Source organism: Lepisosteus platostomus, chromosome 4, assembly GCF_059453375.1.
Source record: "Lepisosteus platostomus isolate fLepPlt1 chromosome 4, fLepPlt1.hap1, whole genome shotgun sequence".
Classification (NCBI taxonomy): Eukaryota; Metazoa; Chordata; class Actinopteri; order Semionotiformes; family Lepisosteidae; genus Lepisosteus; species Lepisosteus platostomus.
The window spans coordinates 66,025,295-66,048,964 of record NC_142614.1 but is presented as its reverse complement, the minus strand read 5'-3'; the positions used below and the strand labels follow the sequence as shown (position 1 = coordinate 66,048,964).

Below are 23,670 nucleotides of genomic sequence, written 5' to 3'. Positions count from 1 at the left end.
ACTGTTTTCTTATGGATCTTTAGGCAGCACTGGAGAAGCATTCATGTTGTTTGTTACCTCCTTGGTACAAGCCAGCAATGGGAAGTGTCTTTTATAGGATATGTTTGCTGGGATTTGTCAGTAGTAGCTGGTCAATCCTTACTGGGAGTTTTTTAAACAGTGACTGGCCAGGCCACGGTAGAGTTGTGATTTTGAGACTCCTTTTTCATGGGGTTTAGCTTGAGGTAGTGACCTTGGCCATTCTAGTGAGCTTTAGACAGCAGTTTGTATACATAAGTCATAAGTGCTCTTTTGATGAGCTTTCCTTTAAATCGCTGCTATATGCAATTTATTGCATAAACGTTTAATGAAATAAGCAATAAAAAATGAGTGCCTACCCTTATAATAATTATACAGGTTTGGAAAAGCCTTGTACAGTAAGATGGAAGTCTCTTGAAGCAGACAAATGGCAATATCAAACTACAATTTACTAGATAGAAAAATAGTATATTTTAAAATATGAAAGCATTCTAAGAACTTCTGTTACATTCTACAGACTTAGACCGTAAGGTGATCTTACTCTATGAGTTATCTTATTTTAAACAGCATTTCTAAATATTTAAAACTAGTGTTCTTAATGCTTGTTGGAAAAATAATGACACTATTGAACAGATAGATAATACACTACTGAACATCTGTTTTTCTCTGAAGTTTCGTAGTTGCTTATTGTTAGACAGATGTAGGTTAGGTTGAAAAGACTGAGAATCACTTAGAATATGCCTTAATTCAGTAATACAAAGTATATAATATACAACATATAACAATATATTACATGTTCAATATAATATATTCGCTATATACCATTTTGTACGGTGTGTCCTATATATAGAACACTATACTGCCTCCCAAATCAATGCTTTGTCAAATGTGCTGTGGGTACAACAAGAATTGACTGTGGTTCAAATGATTACTGTGCTGTGCGCTACCTTCGTGTCAGAACTGGACATGGATTCTTAGCCATCAGAAGCTGGACCTCTCGGTACCCCCAGATAACATGTTTTGCTTTTGGAATCACAGTTTCCTAGTTGGTCACACAGTACATGTAATAAGATAATTTTTCTATAAATGAGTTTTGCTTTTTTCACCTCATTTAAAAGCCATAATGTAATTTTTAAATTGAATCCAAGATTTTTTCGCTTTAAAATATAATATTTTTATAGTATGAATTAGGGTATGCATCTACCACTATTGTCAGTTCTTCCTGCTTTGCTAGTGTGAATAAAAATAAACATGATAGATGATTATACTACTAGTGACATGGATACATTTATTTTAAAAAATAATTCTTAAATAATATTCATGTAAGTATTTAAGTATCATTCTTATTTGTGTTGAGGATTTTGAGTGCTTTAGGGATTTTTCTGAAGGGCTACATAGTTCTAAGGTTTGAAAACCTCAAACTGTTTGTGTGACATTTACTCCTCCCCCTGTAGGACTGAGACTATGAAACTGGCATGTCTTTGGGAATATGGGGCTTGGAAACCTGCAATGCAAAAAAAGACATCTGGCTCCCACTTTTTTTGTAAGAATGATGTGTCTTAATTAATAGCTTCGTTGTCTATGAGAAAAGAATGGTAAACGAGCCTGCAGGCATGTCATTTCTTAGCTTGACCTCAGAAGAGCCAAAATTCCGAATGTGCCAACGCGAGTTCTTAAAATCTTCTGTGTGTCTTTTGACATGAATAAGAGAATAGATTCCTGAGAAAACCATGGTCTTGGGTTAAACAAATGTTCAGTATTATTACTGCCCATAATATGTGGCAGAGAAACATTTATTTAACCTGCACACACATGTGGTTCACAAAGGAAGCATATTAGTGACCTACTGTTTTAGCAGATGGGTTTCTCTTGGGTTAAAACCTTTTAACCTTTATATGAAAAATGTTTTTCTAACAAAGGATGGATAAAATTCAGTTTAAAACTAAACCATTCTTAAATTCCTTAATGAGGTTTTAAATGGTTGTAAATGGTTGTAAAATCATACATTTCATATGATAAACATAATACATTTTAATTAAATTAAAATGTATTATGTTTATTATATGAAATGTATGATTTTTATGATCCATTCAATTCCATATACAACATTTTCCCTATTGCAAACGTAAAATTAGTTCATTTAAATAATGGCCAATGGCAGATAATGCATTAAACAAATAATGTAAGTGAAGTATTCAGTTTTATCGATGTTTTATTAGATTCTGTGGGATTTCTGCATCAATATTTCCTTGGGTTTTAGGCAGTTCTACTGTATGTAGCAGTTAGGTAGTGCTCATATCTGCTATTTACCTACATTGAACAGACAAGTTTGTCTATAGCAGCTGAGTGGTAACAATCCTTGGATCTTTAAATCCTTTGATCTCACAATGCCCTTTTAAAAGGTGGGTCTGCGGCAAATTAATCAGTTACAAGGTCTGGCTAGGAAATCTCCTTCATCAATAATGTTCCTGCTCTTTGTTGACGTTTTAATAGACACCGCCTGTGTTGGCAGAGCTCACATCTGAGAATCCGGAAAAAAATGCAGTAAATGACAGTAATGGATATTATTAATTAGGGGTAGGCTTTGCTGCCTTCCAAGCTTGATCATTTATGTCCATCAAATGCTAAAGGCTGTATAACAGTTTGCAAGCCTCAAAGAACATTATTGATACTTCAGACTAGCCATAGAATGTTTAGCATTTCCAAGGCACATGGATCATGCTAGGGGTTCATATGAAAAAAATGAACACGAAGAAGCAGGAAAACTGAAAAAGATGGAGACAAATTGACATGGGAACATTTTCTTAAAGCATGAAGAATCCACAAGGTTTGCAGTTTTACAAATAAATTACAGTAAAACCACACTTTTTGTGAAAGCATGATGTAAAACATAATGGGAAAGAAAATCCAGTTTGTCTCAAATATCTAATTGCAGTTATATGCAAAGACCGTACAATATTGATATCACAGTCATAACATAAATTATCAGCATTGTTTGAACGTGAATGAACTGAAATAGCCTACTGACCTGTTTTCAGGCTTCTCTCTCTGATAGTAGCTAATATGAAGTAACTCACAGTATTCTCTGTGAATTTATTAAGGTAAAGCATCAGACACAGCTGGTTGTAAAAGTATTTTTAGTAATTAATTCAGCAGGATGTGTGGCTTAAAAATTACCCTGATTCAAGGATGTTTATAGTTGTTCATTCACAGGTCAACAATCAATGCAAATAAAAAAAGCAGTAGAATTGTACTTTTTTCTCAAGCCATTTATCTGAAGTTGAGAGGTCAGATAGCTTTGGAGAGGTATTGGTTTACTTAACTTCCGCAGCACAAACATGTGATGTTTTCATCACCATTTGCCTACCTGAGCTGGCATTTTGCAGAGTTGGGACCATGGGAGCAGCTCGCTTGCTAGAAGAACTGTTAACATTTGTGTTACATGCTTGGAGGCTCAAAGGAGCCGTCAGTTTTGAACTCTCCAGTTTCTTTTGTTTCTGATGTTGATTCATCCCGACATCCTAAATATTTCATGGTGGCTGGGGGCCAAGGTAAATTCAGCCCTCGAGAGCATTTTTTAGAGAGTTTGAAGGGATCTGAACCTGATGTAATGTCAGACAGCCTTTCCAAGGCTGAACGGAAGCAGCTGAGGTCAACTAGTAAGTGGCTGCGAAATCAGAGAAGAAACAAGGTGTAGTCCTTTGCCTCTTTTTTCCAGTGTTGCCCAGCACCAGAGAATGCATGCCCATTCTACCGTTAAACAAGTATGTATTCAACTGAAGTGAATCCTGGGAGACGCCTAAGATCCCAGACTACTGTAAATGTTTATTTTTCTTTAAAATACCGTGACAGAAGCTCATTTTGCCTCTCAGATACAGAAGAACAGATACCATTCTTACTGAATAGCTGGACACGTATTTTTTCCATTTGCTTTGCTTGATTAGCCATTGAAATGCTTTTTATTTGCAAGAGCCTGCTACCGTTACCTCAACTAGCGTTTTAGATTTTATTTTAAAGTGGCTGTGCCTGTGAGAGAAATTGTCTTGTCAATGAATGAATACTGGTTATTGGGTTTTCAGGAAATACTAGGGTTTAAGTACACTTTCAGAATCTTATCCATTATAAGGACTGCTGATATAGCCGCATTTCTCATGTGCAAAGCACAACATTAGGATAAGGTGATTTAAAGGCCAGGATTATTGTCTTGAGATTAAAGGACTCAACATCACCGTAACCTGCATAAAACATTGTTGTGGGAAGGTCTGTTGTCAGTCTCATCTGTGACTAATCACCATAAGTTGACCACCAAGTAGAGGCCAAGAAAATTTAAAATCTGTCGGAAAGAAAGAGCTTCAAGAAGGGCATTACTGAAACTCGGGTCTGAGTAGAGAGAAAAGTAAACTAAACCTCACAGACAAAACAAGCAGATCTATTAATTAAAGGCATCAGGTGGCACTGGTAATTTCGAGTTTTGTTGAATCAAAATGCAGTCGACAGTACCCCCGAAGGACAAGGTTTGGATCCTGTGTATTTATTTTTTCTCTCATCTAAAATCAGTCCCCTTCTAGTTATGTATATATGCAATACAGACTTGGAGAAGCTACGTTTGTAGAACAGAAGTAAAAAAGAAGACTTTTTATGCCTCTGAATATTTTGCACTCCAGCTAGCCCATTTCAAACCTTCTGATAGAATTTACGTAATACCACACAAGCCATCCCAGATTAAGGTTGCTCTTAACCTTCTTTGTCACCAATTCACTCAATGCATGACTGAATGTCCTGTCCCGAGAAGTGCCCTGTGACACAATGCTTAAAAGCACTGAGCTTTTAGATGTGACTGGTACGACTGTGCCATTAAGCCTTCGTGCTCAGTAATGATTCCTTGGTTACTAGCAATCTTCAGGCACTATCTTTTGCCGAGGGGTCTGACTTCTGCTAAAAAAATCTATTCTGCAAGCTTAGGGAAAACTGAACTATTCTTGTCTCACGGTTGGTTGTATTCATTCGCAGAAATTGTCATTCCGAAGAGTACAGACAAATTGTGTTGGGGGAACAAAACTCAGCCTGGAGTCCTTAGGGTCCTTTGTTTTTGTTTTTCTTTCTGACCTTCCTTTTGTGTATTGTTTGTGTGTTCCGTTGTGGTTCAAATATTGGAAAAAAAAACATGCTTCCTTGATTGTCCTCAATAACAATGGCAAGAAGTTTTGACAGTTCATATCTGGCCATCCGATTGACCTTAGTTATGGGAGAATCCCTTCATTCTTGCTTTGTGAGAGAACTGGTCATGTTTATACTACATGTCCAAAAACTACACGTATCCCTTACATATGCCCGGAATATTCTATTAATATCTTTGAATATTTTTCTTACTATTGTACAGCACAGCACTTTGAGCTTGCTGACAAGCTTTCTTAAATGAAATGGCATGATCTTTTTTTTTTCGGGAATATGGTTCATTCTTTCTTTTTGCCAACACTACCTTCTTCCTAAACGTTGTTGAAAAGCCCAGATTAACCTTCTCACTTCCATCCCACATGTAAGGATTTGTGGGTCAGCAAGCTCAGCCTTTGCTCTTTCCTGTGCACCTGCTTAATTGGAGCTCCTATGGGACCTAAAGGTGAATCGCTGTATTAGCTGATAGTGGTAATGTAGTTCTGTGTAATAAAGCTGGACCATGGAATAGTTAACATTCCGTGATTTTGTGACAGCTGCATTAATTTAGCCAAAGTGAAAAGAAAAAGAAACTTAAGTCTTGTGGCTCACCATTCCCTGTAAATGTTTATCCACATTTCCTATCCACCTGGCCTTTTGTGCATTTTAAGTCTGAAATTTTATCTAGTGGATTATGTTTTCTTAGTCTCTGGCAATCATACTTATAATAAGGTGTTTCTGTGAATAGTCCGCAGTCAGAGGGCTTGTTCTTGCTGAAACAAATATCTCAACAAGTATAATGCAAACTGTTGCGGAAAGACATGTCTTAGACAATTTATGGTAGATTGCTGGTATCCGATATTGCTGTCTCTTCATATTCATTGGCATGTGGGTGTCTGTAGTATTATTGTGTGTAGTGTCTTAGTATTTGACCAAACTACAGAAAGTTTTCTTTCTCACAACACAGACATTTCTAAAACATAATTTTTTGCACATTGCCCATGCTGCAGAAACACAGTGAGAAGGGGAGTTTCCTGATTATCTCTTAAGAAAAGAGTAGAGTACACAGATTGTATTCCTAAAATAGTCATTGCTCTAATTTAAAGAATAAAAATGCTTTTTTTGTCCCATTTCACCATAAAATTAGTAAGATATTAGAAATGGGTTAATTTTAATGTCAGATGCAACAGGTTCCAATTCCTGTGATTTTCAGTTCTGTGAAACACAAATTTCTCTTAAAAACTGTCAGGTATAAACAATGGAAATTATTATACATGTGGAGAAATAAACTTGGCAAAAGAAGGAAAGAATTATAAGTAGTGCATTGTTTAAAAAAATTAAATGATTAAAATACATAAAACCCAACAGACAAGTTGTATATCAATAAAATTATAAAGAAAAAGCCAGTATCTGCCTCCGTATTCCCTGATGTCATGTAGAATTTAAGCAGTCAGTTGCTTTTGTGTTTTATGAAACATTTACATGACAGATGCATCTATTTAAATAAAGTATTTCCTTTTTCTTTTAAATCCCTCGTTTAAAATGGGAAAACTGCCATTGTTACCTCATACTGCCAAAAAGCCAAAAAGAAAAACCAAGTGTCCAGAACATCTACCCCAAAGAACGTCTTTGGTCCAGTCCAGTCCAGATGATCATTGGGCAGCTTTTACCACTGCTTTCTGTATTATAAGAGATTCTGTCATCATCAGCAAATTGTTTAATGCAGTTATTTTGATTTCGAGGTGTAGCTCTAATAGAAGTCATTACTCGTAAGTGAATCCACCTGTCCTCATGAAGCATACCAATTACACATTGGACAGAGCAGATCATGACAATTTGCAATTTATCATTCATTTGAACTTAATACCACTTCCTGGCAATTGGTAAATTAATAGCTAATTATTCATTTAAAAATACATAACCCCTTTTCATTTTATATAATTATATCATTATATTAAAGGTATTGCTGTTTACGGCCTTATAAAAAGGTTTTCTCATGTCAGGTAACAGGTAATAAACATACAGTGATAAGTGGGTTAAGCAATTCAGCATAAGTCAGTGACTGTGATAAGACCTAATGAATGAAGATGCAAAGGTTAACCTAGAATGAAGGAAACATGGAGAAGTTTGCCTTTTAGATGAAGCTTTGGTTAGACACGAGATGTAAGACATGTTCATGAGGAAAAGTGATACTGTTGGCATTTACTTGCCAAGTTTCAACTTGTGCAAAGTAAGATTTCCTTCTGAAATGCAGGATTTTTGAGATTAGCAATATTTGATGTGGTCATAACACCTGCGCCTTTTGAAGTTTTGAATTTTGAAAATTCAGCCTGGCAGAAACTGGGCAGTGACTTCAAATATGGTAGACTAGTTTGTTTGGGTTTTTAAGTACATAGCTAAAATTATTTTTATTGAGCATGGCTGTAAGAATGGAAATCAGAGTGAAAATACATGAAATTTTTAACCCTTACAATACTGGAAGGGTTTTTGACACAAGGTATTTTTAACACAAAGCAGCTGTTTAACATGATAGTCAATTCAAACACATAAAAGGTATATAGGTTAAACAGCTATATTAGTATGAATTGTTGTATTATTCATCTACTATCTTGTACATTTTTTAACTCTGTGTTTTTGTTACTCAGAGTATTTTTTTATGATTCAAGCTTTGTCAAAATAAGTACTGTTTTCAGGACATGTATTTTACAGCAAAAATCTGAAGACATTTTCCCTTCCCAGAAATCTCTGAATTCTAATATCTATGACCCATGTCAGTGATATTATTAGTGTCATATACTTTCAAAATTGTATTTGTGTAAGATTAGCTGAGAAGTTAGTCTCATTATCTCATAGTAAGCAATAATATATTATTGTAGCACAGTATACAATTTGCAAATTGTACTTGTGAACACACAACTCTTTCACTTTGTTGCCTGTTAAGGACAGAACCCAGAACACATGCTTCTTCTGACTCATAAACTCACATTTTAGACACCATAATAACTTATGGATTTACTTTACAGTTAAGCATTATCTTAAAATCTACATCATATTGATTCTGGTCTTTTGTCTTTACCCACATAAATGAGACTTGACTTCAAGAGCGACAGATCTCTTGCTGCGTGGTTACCTAGCCAAAAAACGTTCCTGTAACTTTCTGGTTATTTCTTTTCACAACTTATTGTACCTTTTTGTATTTATTCAGATAGTGTGTTAAGATTTTTAATGAAAGGTGCTATGTTGGTGAAATATAGTATAACTGAAAGGGAGTATTTTTGTCTTTACACGTTTCAATGGTGCACAGTTTGTGAAAAAAGGACCTAGATATTTGCAAAGATGGCAAAACTGAAAGCTTTCTTTTATCTTTTTGCTTGTTTCTTTTGATTTGCATCCTTCTTTGTGCGGCATGCCTCTTGAACTGTGATCAAAATGTGTGTTGTGAAAAGCAAACTGTCCTGTGATGCCTTAAGAGCCTGCTGCTTATTTTTTTCTGCTTCTGCTGCACAGTACATGTTGGCCACAGCATGCATTGTTAAGGAAAGCTGCTTTAGCAAAAAGCCTTGCTGTGAAAAGAAACAGCTTACCAAGACTCAACCTCAGATCTACTTGTCATTTTTTTTTCCAGGAAAAGCTGGGTTGCCAGTTGCACATGCTTGCTTTTTTTTCTTTTTTTTCCTTCGTTTTCCTAAGCAATCACGGGGAAATTGAAAGATAGCTCTTATAATCGGAGAATGCAAAATACACCCCCCTCCCACCATCTCTCCCATTCCCTTATAATGGAAAAGAAGTTCTGGTTTCAAGTGTATGATCATTGAGCTTATGATCTTCCACTTCATTAGTCTCAGTGGAGTTGTGGATATAAACTTCTGAAGACGCATGCTCATCTCTAAGATGTCCAGCTTTTTTGCCTGGGCCCTCTCCCCTTCCAAAAGCCACAATTTCCATGACAAAGAAGGATTATTGACTTTCATAGGCGATGAGGCTTTAATTTGAGCCAACTTTGATTTGAGGTGTGTGTGCAGCAAACAGAAGAAACAGTTTATGCAAACTGAAAAGGAGAGCTCAGACTGGGAAAACGCATCCAGTGACCCACAGCCTGGAAACAAGAGAGAGGGGATCACAGGAAGAAATGTAATTCGTTCAGCTCTCTCTTATTCTTTCTCTCTCGGTTCTTTTTTCTTTTTTTTTTGTACGAGTGATCCATACACCCCCTTTCCCCGACCATAATTTAAGGGGCTGAAAAGCGCTCAAAGCTAAGGGCTGAGAAAAAAACCCAGAAGATGAGGCTCAGATTGAACAGATGTGAGAGTTTTTGTTGTGGAGTTTGGAGGCTGGCGGGGTGGCGATAGGCTAATTTGAGCAGCATAAAGCCAGCCCTCTTTCATATGCAGAGTGGCGCTTTGATCAGAGGGGGATGAAAGTGCTGTGACTGGAGAGGATGGCAGGAGTTCCTTTGTCCCAAACAACAAGGCATCTGCTGGGCTCTGCCCCCTTATCCTATGAGATTGCTCCAACAATGACAGTGAAAGTAAAAGTGTCATCTGACCACTGTAGAAAACAAAAAAGGAGCCTAGAGTAATGTGTATATGTGTGCGTGTATAAATATATATGCATGCATGGTATAGATGTACACATAACTATAGTATACATTGGGAGGCTTAAATCGATTTTCTTCAGTAGGAAAAGAAACACAAAGAGGGAGAGAGAGAGAGAGCACCCTCTTCTGATAAACTTGTTACTTTTGTTCAGAAAAGACTTTTTTCCCCCACAAAGGCTTTGATTTTTTGGGGGGACTGAATTAGGGATGGAAAAAGAGGAGGGGGGACGGGTTTAGCATTGATAAAGAATAGCAGGCAGCAGCTTTGGCCGAAGAATAAGCACAGGATACTTTGATAATGGGACAAGATGAGGTACAGGAGAAGTAAAACAAAACATAACAAAACGAATAACACAACGCATCATGGCCCTTGATCAGAAGGAACCATTTCAGGCTTACACGTGATTGTTTACTTTGAAAACAAAACCCTGGGCACTCTTTACTTAACATAGAAAGCCCAAAGGGACTGATGCATTGACAGGCTGTCAGTGGGGCCCCTGTTCTTGTTTCCTGCCCAGGTCCTGTCTACCAGTTGAACACAAGAGCACCACAGAGGAAAGCAGATCCATGATTTTAAATTATTTCTAGGATAAAGCACTGGCAACATTGCTAAGGTAGTCCTGGCAGTCTGCAAACCGTAAGTGATCAGAGACACTAATGAGGATGTCTCTTCGGACTTCGGAACAAGTAAAGGTTTATTCCATGACACCTGAAAAAGGCTCCACAGTCAAAACGTCGTGTCTCTTTTCTTTTTCTTTTCAGCATGGAATAAACCTTTACTAATTCCTTTGCAGCCTAGTCATGCTGACGCAGCTACCAACTTGAACTTCTTCGGATTTTGGACTAATTACCCACCACCTTCTCCGCTGTTCTCTCACGATTTTAGTGGTCATCTGAGGTTGAGTTCTGGCTTGGAACGTTCTGAAAGTAAATGATATCTATGATCTTATCTGCAGACCTTTTCCTGTAGTACTTCATATTAGGAATCTATGCCACAGCAGTGAGCATTCCCTTTACACTTTATAACAATTTATGACTTTTTTCAAATATTTCTAAATACTTTTTTGATAATTAGCAGCACTGCCATAACTTCTGTTGAAAAGAGTGCACAGTAGAATGATATTCTGAAAAATTAGATTCTACTGAAAATGTGAAATGACCCCATTCAGATTATATTGTACCTATGAGCAGGCCTGATAACACTGACCTTAGCAGTTTGATTGGGTACAGCATGGTATTGCTCAGGGCCTCATTGCTGCTGCACAGGACATTTTCCCCATCAGAGTTTCCAGGGGGATGAATCCATTTGACGTGACATCCTGGACATCCCTTCAGAAGGTTAGGCTTTGCAATTAAACACTAAACGTTTTGAAGTTAGTGGTACATCAGGTATTTTGAAATTTTCCAGTTGAACCCAACTGCCCCTGCTGTTTTACACAGTCACATTATATTATGTTGGACAATCTATTGCACCTTGTTCTCTCTGTACCTTGTGTAGTGACTGGACAATTCAGAGTATTCATATCCAGTTTTTTTTTTCCACTTACCCTCTGCTGTACACAGTGGATGTATTGTGTATGGCATATGTCATGTTTTTTTTCACTTTTTCAGGTCTTACTATTATTATATGTTTAACAAATACTCTATAGAATGGAAAAAATCACTACTGGTAGGACATCCTTCCATTTTAAATCCAAGCTTATGATGTATCTTTAAATTTCTTGTACTTTTAACCTCCCATAATTGCAGAGTTCTCTCTAGAATATGCTCAATAAAAGACACTTGTACCAAGACATAGAGGCTTTTTTTTTTTTTGCTTTTCTTGCACTTGTAAGGGTCCACAAATATTTGGGATTGTGTTCTCTTCTAGTCCTCATTAGTCAATGTTTTACAACCCAAAAAAAAAGGAAATTAGAGACTTTTTGACAACTCTTATCTAATCTCATGGAAACTGGTTTGTTAGCAGCTCTTTACAAGTGAGCTGTAACTAGATATAACTGTGTTATTCTGAGACTTATAAAAGTCTCTTGAAAGTCCAGGTTTTTTTCCTCATTGCATAGTAGTAGTTTTTAAAAGCAGAGGTATAATTAACCTTGGTGGCAGTGTGTTGCAATGGCCATGTGAAATTAGTTTTTCCATGTTCTAAACATATAAACTGACATAAATGCTTAGTACAAATGATGTGGTAATACTTCATTGTTAGAATTTTACTTTGGGTTTGTTTTGCGAACTTGAACATACAAAATTAATTTTGAACTTAAGTTTGTTGTTTTAATGGAATACATCCTATGAGAAATTCCTGTTAAAGGGCAGTGTGGATTTAAGTGTGTTCTGGTGGTGCAATTAGCTAAATATTGTACTATATGTGGATATAAATGTAAAAACAGACTATATTGTTTGATCTTTTCTTCTATATTCATACCCCTGAGTTCTAAAGCAAACTTAAAATATGTGCTGTATATTAGAGGTTGTGTAGAGCTCTGTGTTGCAAAAAGAAATGGATATCTCTACTGCAAATAAGTAATTTTGAAGGTATATGCATTTTAACTGTACTTTTCTATTATCCTTTTTTTTTTCTTGGACAGGTGATTTTCGCTCTGAACCAGACTCTGCTCCAGCAAGAGAGTCTCAGAGCCGGCAGCCTTCAGGTGCCCTACACCACAGAAGATCTCATCAAGCACTACAACTGTGGAGACCTGAACTCCATCATTTTCAACCATGACACCTCCCAAGTGAGTCCCAAGTAATCTAATTTCCCGGTCGTGAAAATAACAGAAAAATACGATGACATCAGCATCCTCCAACAGCTCCATCAATGTTGTTTTACCAGGTTCCTAACTTTAACAATGTCACGCTGCCCCCCAATGAACAAGTGACTGCTCAGGAGATTGACAGCTACTTCAGGCAAGAGCTGATCTACAAGCGTAATGAGAGGATGGGGAAACGGGTGCGAGCACTTCTGGAGGAGCATCCACACAAGAGCTTCTTCTTTGCCTTTGGGGCTGGTGAGTTGGTACAAGGAACACGTACTGTGTTGCTGTCTGGCTGCCACAGAGGACTTCTTGACAAAGGAACCTTCCAGTCTATTGCACTGCTGGATTCTGTTAAAACCAGCTCCGTAGTTACAAAAATGATGGCTTCATCAAAAACATGTTGCAAAGACATGGAATGGGCTGGCTGGTTACCTTGTTTAGAACCTGTGATAGAACACTCTGACGTTTCATAAATACAGTACAGTCACTGTTTTGACTGGATATAGATAGGAAATGTTATCTAGTTACAGTTCACTTGCAAAGAACTACCTAGAAACCAAGAACATATTTCTTAAGGATATAGAGAATTAAGAGTCTTGCTTAAAGATTGTACCGTAGGTTTGTCTAATTTATTTTCACTTCAGTCATTGAAGATGTAAACTAGTTAAAAGATCTGACATGTTGAAGAACATAATCTCATCTTGCCTGTTGTTTTTACCTTAACTTGCCTTTCAACATAGGTAATAATGTTTTAGTCTGCCTGAAAAGGCCTTTTAAATATGATTATCATAGTTTTATGATAAGTCTGTCATTTCATATCTTGAGTTAATTGCTCTTCTCCTACCCCACATGAATTGCCTCCATGTCTAAAACCATGTAATCCTCACTCCTGTCTTTTTTATAATTTTATTTATTCATTGGCATAACAATAGGATTTCCAGACAGATTTCCGTTTCATTAAAGAGGCACAAGATCATCTGTAGACAACAATGAATACAATAATCTAAATCCTTGTTTAAGCTACTTTAAAAAATACTTGAACTCATTTTGCTATGAACACAGTAATTAAAACCAGAGAGGGCTTAACAGCTGCCCATTACAGCTTTCAAGGCAGAGCGACTGGTCAAAGACAAAATCTGAAAACTGAGAGTCGTACTAATAAGCAAAGGATCCTTCTTTCAAGTTTCTCTGTGATCCGTAAAAAATCCATTCTGAGATTTATGTCAACAATCCAAAAATCCACTTATTTCCACATTGAATGCTTCATTAAGCTAAAACCCAGGAGCTGACTAGATAAAAACAAGGACTCGTACGTGTTTGGGAGTCTATATTGATCTTGTTTTATAAGCAACAGAAGGAGGATTCTCTTTTGTCAGAACATACTTTAGACAAGGAGTCTGCTTTACTCCACACCCTGGCAGTTTTAATCATGCTTGATACAGCTGTTTATAAAACATTGTTGTTATATGGAATGTATTTCCCATAGGTGCTGCAATCTAGTACTAAGAGGGATTACATCACATTTTCAGTTAATGATGACCAAAGTGCTGAGCAATTTTAACTGTAAAAAGAAGGTTTACAAGAATGCCGCCCTTCCCCTCTCTCCATAAGGACTGTGAAATAAGTGATCCATGTGGACAGATGGTCTTTATACCCAGGTTGCTCTAAATGCTGCGTGACATTCAGTCTTTTGAAAGGTAGCTTCTACAGACAGGTGGTCTTTATTGAAGCCGAGTCTTCATAAAATTTAAAGCCTTTACTTGCTGCAGATTGCCTTTCAGAAAATAACTGAGTGTCACAGGTTAGGGTTTGGACCAGTTTCCTTATCTTAAGATCTGAGCGGGTGTATGTTGGGACAATGCTTCATATAACTGTTTTAATGAAAATTCTGATAAGATAAGCTTGCTGTCAGCAAGAGCATACATTTAATTAACTTCTGGGGATAAAGTCAACTAAGAATGTGTGTTAGGCTGTGTACCAATTAGAATTCCTCTGTAACTAAGCATGGGTTGCTTATAAAGATTAGTGGAAAGGGTTTAAGATTAGCAGAAGGGAGACTTCAGTGAAAGGTGTGGGGGGGGGGGCAGTCTCGTCTACTGCCTGTGAATCAAAGAATTAAAAAATCTGCTGCACCTCAGTCAAAATATACTGCTGCAGGAACATGCAGATGATTGTGTTTTTTGCTGGCTGGGATGAGGGCCCTACCACCCATTGTCGAGTTTGCTGAAATTTTCAAATGTAAGAGGAAGTACATTTTTATTCCATATTTGATAACATTTTCAGTCGTGACAGAGGACAACTTTAGTGTGCCCAAGGAATTTTGGGTTCAAACAAATCCGGTTCAAACAATGTCCCACAGGAAGGTGGTATCAGGTGTGTGTGGGAAAGTGAAGAGTGACCTACTAACTGCCATAGAAAAGGCTGCTGATGGACCAAAAAGGAAGCATGAGGTGCTTGAAAGAGAAAGAAAAAAATACTTAAAGTCGGAATCAAAATACCTAAGGCAGAAACAATTGGGGCCAGTGCTTTCTTTTTGTTCTAACTCAACAAATAACTCTGCTTTATAATTTTAACAAACCTTGGTTTTGATATTTCTGCTTAGGCTTTATAACAATATGTTAACAGTGTGGCATGAACTCATGTTCGGAGAGATCTAAATTGGGGAGCTTTATTATTAATAATCTCCTGGAACTACCAGCGGCCCCTGGGCAAACCCCTACAAATAAATGATATATATACATATATCTCTATCTTTCTCTAAACTCACTGTCGTCTTTTATTTCAGTTACAAACTGCACGTGCTGGAATTCCCGCTGGTCTTTTCGTAAAGTACAACATTTATTACTGTAGAACTGATCTTTGTGCTTGTAATCTTGTACAAAGATATTGATTCAAGTATTTCAACAGTTCCTTCGTGTCTGTATTCCTCCCGTTAAAAATGTGTCACAACGTCATGTTAACTGCAATATTCAGCCCTTAAAGAAAATTATTTTTTTTTACTCTTCGGAAGTTGATATGAAATGATTTCAGCCCTGGAATGGTTTTGTGTTCATATGTGAATGTGATGGTATGCAGTGGCATAGGAGGTGACGCTTTATTTAAATACCTTTTCTGCCCATCTTAAAAAAAGCAGAGCCACTTTGTAATGGTGAACAGTTATGGAGCCTACCTACCATCAACAGTGATTTTCTTGAACGGTATAGCTCTCGCAGTGGTATTTTTTCTGGCTGCATTCAAATTTCCCTGCCGCTCATCCTCAGATTTCACTCCTCTTTCCAAGTCAAATTAGACTTGACAGCTAACCTTTTTCAAAGCTTGTGATCATAGTATAGGTATATATGTCTTAAGGAAAAATAGGATGTGGTTTTCAGATGCCATAGTACTGGAGATTTAGTTTCATTACTATTTTAAATATGGAGATTACACCTACCCACTGATGACAGAGTAAAAAAAAATGTTGTGTGTTGCACAGTTACATTTCAGAAAGCAGCTTTTGTCATGGATCATGTTATTGTGTGAGACTCAAATGAAGTAGACAAGTAACTGATTTGAAGAGGGAAGCAGACATAACTAATGTAACTGATTTAAGGAAGGACGAGTAATCAAAGTAGGTGTAGGGACGAGCAGGGACGAGGAGTAGGGACAAAGGACGAGTAGGGGTGTAACCCCGGCATCCTGGCCAAATTTCCAATTGGCCCTTACCAATCATAGCCTCGTAATAATCCCCCTCTATGAATTGGCTTCATTACTCTGCTCTCCTCCCCACTGGTGTGCGGTGAGCGCTCTGGTGCACTATGGCTGCTGTCTCATCATCCAGGTGGGGCTGCACATTGGTGGTGTTGGAGGGGAGTCCCTATTACCTGTAAAGTGCTTTGAGTGGAGTGTCCAGAAAAGCGCTATATAAGTGTAAGCAATTATTATTATTATTATTATTATTATTATTATTATTATTATTATTATTAAGCTGAAGACCATTGACCGTCTCTTATTCATTAAAACATTAATCATTAATTAATCATTAATCAATCTGTGGCTCATATCAATATTGTGAGTTGTAGGTCTAATCCAGAGGTCTCTGTTCTGGATCTGTTGCATCTTCCCTTAAAAAGTCTCTGGCTGTTGGCCTTCTCAACAAAACAATTTGGGAGATAAGCTATAGAAAACATGCAACAGCACTGATTTTTTATTTTCACTACTTTCTGTAAAATGGTAAACATTTAAAGGAGGAAAGAACCCTGATAGCTAGTCTCTTCCAGGAGTGAAGTAGAAGGTGTTACCTCCACGTATATCTTCAAGCAAGGGTTGTGCCCTTCATAGTTTTCATAGTTTCACTGTGAAACTACATTACATTGGCAGCGAATGACTAAAGATGGTCATAAAAAACTTCTTCTTTAACTTCCCTGAAAAACATTACCATTAATTAGTAGTGATGACTGTTCTTCTGTAGTTACAGTTACTTTGTGTTTAATGACTTAATGCTCTACATAAAAAAAAATGCCTACAGTGTATTATTTGCCCAACATGAATAGTGAATTATTGTACTGTATTTAAAAAATGCATTTTGTTTGTCTGAGTTATTTAATTCTATTAATCCTGCATTTTTCTGCATTTTATTTCAGAGCAAAGTTCGTACTTCATACTTCAAAAAGTCTTTGCTAATATTAGAAAGATAAGATTCAAAGGGAAAGCTGCCATCAGTTAAACGTAATACATGGTGCCGCTACAGCCCTGTGAGTTCCCAAGTATCAAATTTACCCTGTGTTTAAAAAGACACGGGAGGAATTGATAACACCCAGCAGGAATCAGTGTTAAGATTGTGAAAGAAAACATGGACTTTCTGTAACACCATGATTGACCTGTTGCATTGCTTTTAAAAGGCTAGGCGGTGTAGTGTTTCTCGCTAATCAAAGCTAGTGTGAGTGTGGCTGACAGGGGACATGGTGTAACTGACTTAATCAACTTTGCTTACATGAGATAGCAATAGTACATACAAAAACCGATATCACTAGGATTTCTTCAGCAGTTATTCAGACGCTATAAATTAATTAGAAATGTTGAAGTACAGTATGATTCCATTTTTTAAATTCTTAAGACGAGTTAATCCTAAAGAAAATAAAATGTATTTGCAATCACAAATCTTGAGGCTTACATGCGTTACAATTTAATATACACAAGAATCTATTTTTGTTACAGGACATATGATATGTATTTGTAGTTCATGTGGCCCTTTTAAGATCTTCAAGCATTTGTTCAAACATCTTTAATACATATGTATGTATACGTAATACGTATTTAAACACCTAAATTCGTTATTGTCTATATTTTGTTTATCAAATAGATCAAACGTTCTACTATAAATGATCAGGTAGCACAAAATAAAATAGTTGTTCATAACAGAATAATTACTTTTTCTGAATAGTCCCTAAAATACAAATCCTGACAAGAGTGCACATGAATCAGTAAATGTCTTAAAGATGTTATTAGCACTGATTTAATCATATTTCAGTAGCTTTCTTTGGTGATTTATACTGATTAGATTTAGTCTTTTTATTAATGACTTTTTGTTTGTATGCTTATAGTGTGATCTTTATAATTGTGTTAATAGCATAAAGACAAACATTTTAGAAGTCAGTGACTATAATGGTAGTTGATGATAATACAGTAAGCAATGGTAGTGAAATGCTGATGACCACAAAAAAACAACACACATGTGAGGTTATTTGAATGTTGTGATCTTTGTCTCGTGCTTCAGTAGACAAATCAGAATATGTGGCACCTGTTTTCTTTTATAGTTTCTCACTGAAGTATCTGTAACAGCGCTCCAGAATACTGATGTTAGACAATTTTTCCATACACTTTTGTTACAGTGCCAACTAATGTGTTCTGTGAAGTACCCCACATTCCCGTAATGTTTTTCAAAGTTCAAATCAAAGGAAGTGACAAAGTCTGTACCTTAGACACTTGGCTTAGAGATCACTCCTTCTGGAAACTTCAAAAGAATTGCATCAGGATGAATCATATTTCACATTTGGTAGAGCTGCATTCCATTCTGGTAATGGGTGGATGCTTATAGCAAATGAATTCATTTAGCATTCTTTTGTTTTTGCCTTAGATTTGGGGATGTGGAGTTTCTAGAGTAATAAAAGTAGATAATAGCAGATAACAGTAGATAACAACGGTCTAATTAAATGCATAATGGCAAAAGATATATTTGGATTATTTAATTAATGACATAATGGGTCAGTAAATATGCTTTTGCAGATAATCATGGGGACCTTAAGATTAAAAAACATGTGGCAGGTCCTTGAGCAGCAATGGCTTCAACTAGACATTTGCTGTAACTGGTTGTCAGTCTCTCACGTTAGCCTGTAGGAATTTTAGCCGGTTCTTTTTTTGAAAATTGCTACTACTCGGAAGCTCCATCCCAACTGTCAGGCCTAGTGGTAGGAGAATTATGGTTTGGGGCTGCTTTGCTCCCCCAGGACTTGGGGGGCTTATCATTACTGATGGAAACAAGAATTTGGTCTTGTATTTGCCAATTCCGGCAGAGAATATCAGGACACCCAGTCATCCACTGAAGGTGTGCCTGGTCATGAAGGAAGACACTGATCCTAAACAGGCAAGCAGATCTACAAAAGACTGAACGACTGTAGAAGGAATTTCCCATTTTGGATTGCCCAAGTCAAAGTCTGCACATTTGCTGGAATAGTATGGCAAAACCTGAAGCGAAACCTTTTTTTTTTTTTAAACTTTGAAAACACTATTTCAGAATGCAAAAAGCACGTAAAATTGTAAAATCTGAGAAACTTCTCAGAATGGGAATCTGTATCCCTCAATGTTCTTAACCACTTCATCCAATTCAGAGTCATGGGGAAGCCCGGGCCTATCCCAGCAAGCAGTGGGCACAACGCAGGGTATACGCTGGACGAGGCAAACAGAAACATACACACTCACACCAGGGCCAAATTTCCCACAAGCCAATTAACCTACCAGTATTTTTTGAATTGCGGGAGGAAACCGGAGCATCCAGAAAAAAGCCACACAAACAGGGGAAGAATAAACAAAAACCATGAAGATAACACCCCAGGTCCAGAATTGAACCCAGAGCCCCAGAGCTGCAAGGCACAATGCCACGGGAAACTATTTGAATTATTTCATTTTGTTTTTCACTTTTATGTTGGTAGTTTAACTTTGTTAACAACACAATTGTGATGATAAAAGTTATTTTCTGATTTTTGTAATGCGGGTTTCTTGTGTTAGAAAAAACACTGAGGTGAAACATTAGCATTATCTGAGTAGCATTATCTGGAACAGATGGAGATAAATGAATGAGGGACCATAGAACACTAGGAATAGAACAGAGAACACAACAACAATATATACCCCTCTTACTAGATTGCAGTATGCAAGTATTTATAATTTAACTGTCATGGGGAGCTAGAAAAAAATATCTCAGACACTAAATAAAACTGGACATAGAAAGCCCATTGGAGTGTTTTTGGAATTTGGCGCACTGGAGATGGGGGTGTTGCAGTGTGACTGAAAAAGTGTTGCAAACAAAGATTACATCTATATTTCTGTAAACAGGTAAAGAGGGAAATGCTTGGCAGGTCAACCAAGGTAGAGACAGCTAGTGAACATGTTTAGTTTTAAGCCGGTGTCTGAACATAAAGCCAAAGTCGCAACAGCAGAGCCATGAGACATTTCAGAGAAACATCTTAAGTTATTAATTTTCTTAGCCATTGAAAGTCAGGCAGTTTTGTTTTCAAAAGATAAAAAAGAAGGGAGAAAACCCACATCTGAAAAAAGACATTTTGCTGCCCTGAAAAAAATGTATCTCTTTTCTGTTGTTTGAAGTAAAAGTTTTAAATAGAAGTAGACTCAAATTCCTGTATATGGGAGTGCTTAGAAGGATGATATTTATTTTATTGGTGCTGAAATCTCCAAGTCTATTCCAGATAACATTAACGGAAATGAGCTAATAACAATTTTAACTAGCCCCTTGCCTTTTGCTTTCATGTGGTTCAGATGAACATTAACTTTCTTCAAGAGCCACGTGGTCCTGAACTCACTGGTGGTCTGAAGACAGAGCTTTTCCTATCAGTTAAAATCATGGGAGGGCTCCTCAGAAATCCTCTTTCTTCCTCATCTCTGCAGATAATCACACACACTTGTGTACTGTCTTATCAACTTGCACTCCTTTGAAGACAAATCAGATTTCCTAGAGAAAATCGCAAGGGGCTGTGTGTAAGTACCACTCTTTATCAAAACCTGCATATCTCGGTATATTTTGGTATTTGAATTATTCAGGTTTTAGGTTAGCATGTTCCTGATAGTCTCAGTTTATTAATTTTGTTCTTTGATTTTACTTTTGGTAAAAATTAAAAGGTAGATATAGCTTATGGTATCTAACAACCTGGAAAAGTAAGGTGTAAGTAAAGAGTTTCACAGTCTAGTAGGTTCTTTGACTGCAGGAAGTCCCTGAGTGAAAACAGAGACAGACTAATAGGTCTACTGAACTCCAGGCAGGCACTGGTAGTCTAACAAGGAATAAATTTCATTACACATCCCTGTAGGTTTTTACAAGGGGTGGGTGCACCAAGGTGAGTGAAACTGATATGCTTTTCACCCTTGAGTGCAGCCCCGAGATTCCAACAAGGTTAGACTGGACTGTGAGGCCTGTGCTCTCGTTGTGGAAGTGAAACGTGTGCTAATTATTCCCCAGAGGGGAGAAAAATAAGAGTCTCTGTGAGGCCACAATGGATGCCTTTATGGCAGAAATGTTCCCAACTTTGTAACATCAGCTGTGAGGGCATGCTTATCAACCCATGTCTCCTGTCTCCATAGCCTTCTAAGCTCAAATCAAGGAAAAGGCACTGAGCCTTGTCTATATTTATGAAGCTCTCTGCTTTTTTGGGTGGCCCCATTCTTTAACCCTCTTTTTTCCTAGAATCTGCGACAAACAATGTGAATTGGTTTAACTCTTTTAATCGTGTAAATAGTTTTGGGAAAGTACATAGCGAGCTGTTTTGGTATAATTTAAGTGAAATAATCTGTCTAAAAGAAAGACACCAATATTTAAATATTCTAACCAGTTTATTCAATTCAGCGTCATGGAGCCCCTCCCAGCAAGTAATGGGCACAGCTCCTGATACACCCTGGACAGGATGCCATCGCAGGGAACACACAGACATAAACACACACTCACCAGGCTCAGCTTTCCCAGAAGCCAGTTACCCTACCAGAATTTTTGGAATATGGGATGAAGCCAGAGCATCCTTAGGTAACCCAAGCAAACACAGGGAATATATATACAGATAAACACAGATAATCTACATAGGAATTGAACCCAGGGCCCCAGATCTGCAAGGAAGCAAGGCTAACTACTGTGCTACCATGGAGTACAAATTCAGTGTTTTTTTTATTTTTGTTATACACCTAATGGGTTTACCAGCATTACATTTGCACTGTGAAGTAACATATACATTGAGAGTAATAAAGAGTTCTAAATTCTCTCTTTTACTCTGATCCTTTAGAAACGTATGTCCCATCCTGCTTGTGGAAGTAAATGTTTTATAAGTGGCATGGAAAATTATTCTAACAACAAAAATGTCAATACTACCCTTAGTTGAAATCACTCTTTAGAGGAAATTAGAAGGATAAATACAAGGGGTCCTATATTCAAAACACTTAACAACTTAAGTGTATATTATATATACAGTTATGATATGGCCCAAGTTAACTGGCCTAACTATATAACCCTTTCTTCTGCAATTTATGCTTTTTATCCATTTTTTAAAAGCTTGATGACAGGAACACACTACCCTATCCACTTTTCTTTTAGTGTTGTTCCCCACATATGAAACATTAGAACCCTTAACATTAAGCTGATTTGCCAAATTGATTGATTCTCTTTTGTGTGGTATATTAAATTTTAAAAATAATTTTCTTTAAGAATTTAAGAATAATACCTGTCATTGTTCTTTGTTTATTGTGTTCTTCATCAAATAATAATAATAATAATAATAATAATAATAATAATAGCTTACACTTATATATTGCTTTTTTGGACACTCCATGTAAAGCGCTTTACAGGTAATGGGGATCCCCTCCACCACCATCAATGTGTAGCCCCACCTGGATGATGCAAAGGCAGCCATAGTGCTCCAGAACACCCACCACACATCAGCTCTGAGTGTCGAGGAGAACAGAGTGATGAAGCCAGTTCAGAGATGGGGATTATTAGAGGCCTTGAGGTTTCACCCCTACTGTTTTCGAGAAACATCCTGGGATTTTTAATGACCACAGAGATTCACGACCTCGGTTCTATATCTCATCCGAAGGACAGCGCCTTTTTGCAGTATAGTGTCCCAGTCACTATACTGGGGCATTAGGACCCACACAGACAGCTGGGTGAGCGCCCCCTGCTGGCCCCACTAACACCTCTTCCATCAGCAACCTTAGCTTTTCCCAGGACGTCTCCCATCCAAGTACATCTTTCTTCCGTCATATAATTTATCTAAAGTTTTTTTTTATCTTGTTCTCCTTAATTCGGTCACTTTTAAAGCCAGTTTCCAGATGCTCCCCAAATACCACAGTTGCCTTGAAAAACATACAGACTAGCTTACCAATGATATTTGCAAATAGTATTTCCCCTAATCTGAAGATTAGAGAACCACGAACAAGCACAGCTCTGGCATTTAAACTACAGGGTTATCTGGGAACCCTGCTTATGTTTATCTCTGTCTGTGGTGAGAAAAAAATGTGTGTTGTCCATGATTTGACATTGAAGTCTTTTCACATCTCTGAATTCAGCTCTCGATGTCTATCCTGGTGAGAGTCAAAAGGAGCCAAAACCATAACTATCATTTCTTTATAAAAATCTGCAGTTCGAAAAAGAAATGTTTATTTCTATTCTACATGTTGTTCAGTACTGATAAGAGCGGATTGGTGGAAGCCAGTACAGCTTAGTTTAAATTCCCAGCTCAGCCACTGCCTGAATCAGATGACTGAATTCCAAGTTGCTCAGATAGCTCAGCTTCTTGTGCGCAGCCTGAGAGATGAAGTGGTAATGAAGCTCAAAATTCTTTGCACACTGTTCTTGTTATCAAATGAATTTTAACCACAGCATGTAGATGAATTCAAGAAGGG

The 23,670-nt window shown here is 37.2% G+C and overlaps 1 protein-coding gene across 1 annotated transcript in view; it reads left to right on the top strand.

Moving 5' to 3' along the window:
• trabd2a (TraB domain containing 2A) overlaps positions 1 to 23,670 on the top strand; it is an 82,336-nt gene that overhangs the window by 22,513 nt on the left and 36,153 nt on the right. The window contains exons 3-4 of the mRNA XM_088630327.1: positions 12,352 to 12,498; positions 12,597 to 12,771. Of these exons, the coding sequence (XP_088486453.1) occupies positions 12,352 to 12,498; positions 12,597 to 12,771 (322 nt within the window). The remainder of the gene's footprint in view (positions 1 to 12,351; positions 12,499 to 12,596; positions 12,772 to 23,670) is intronic.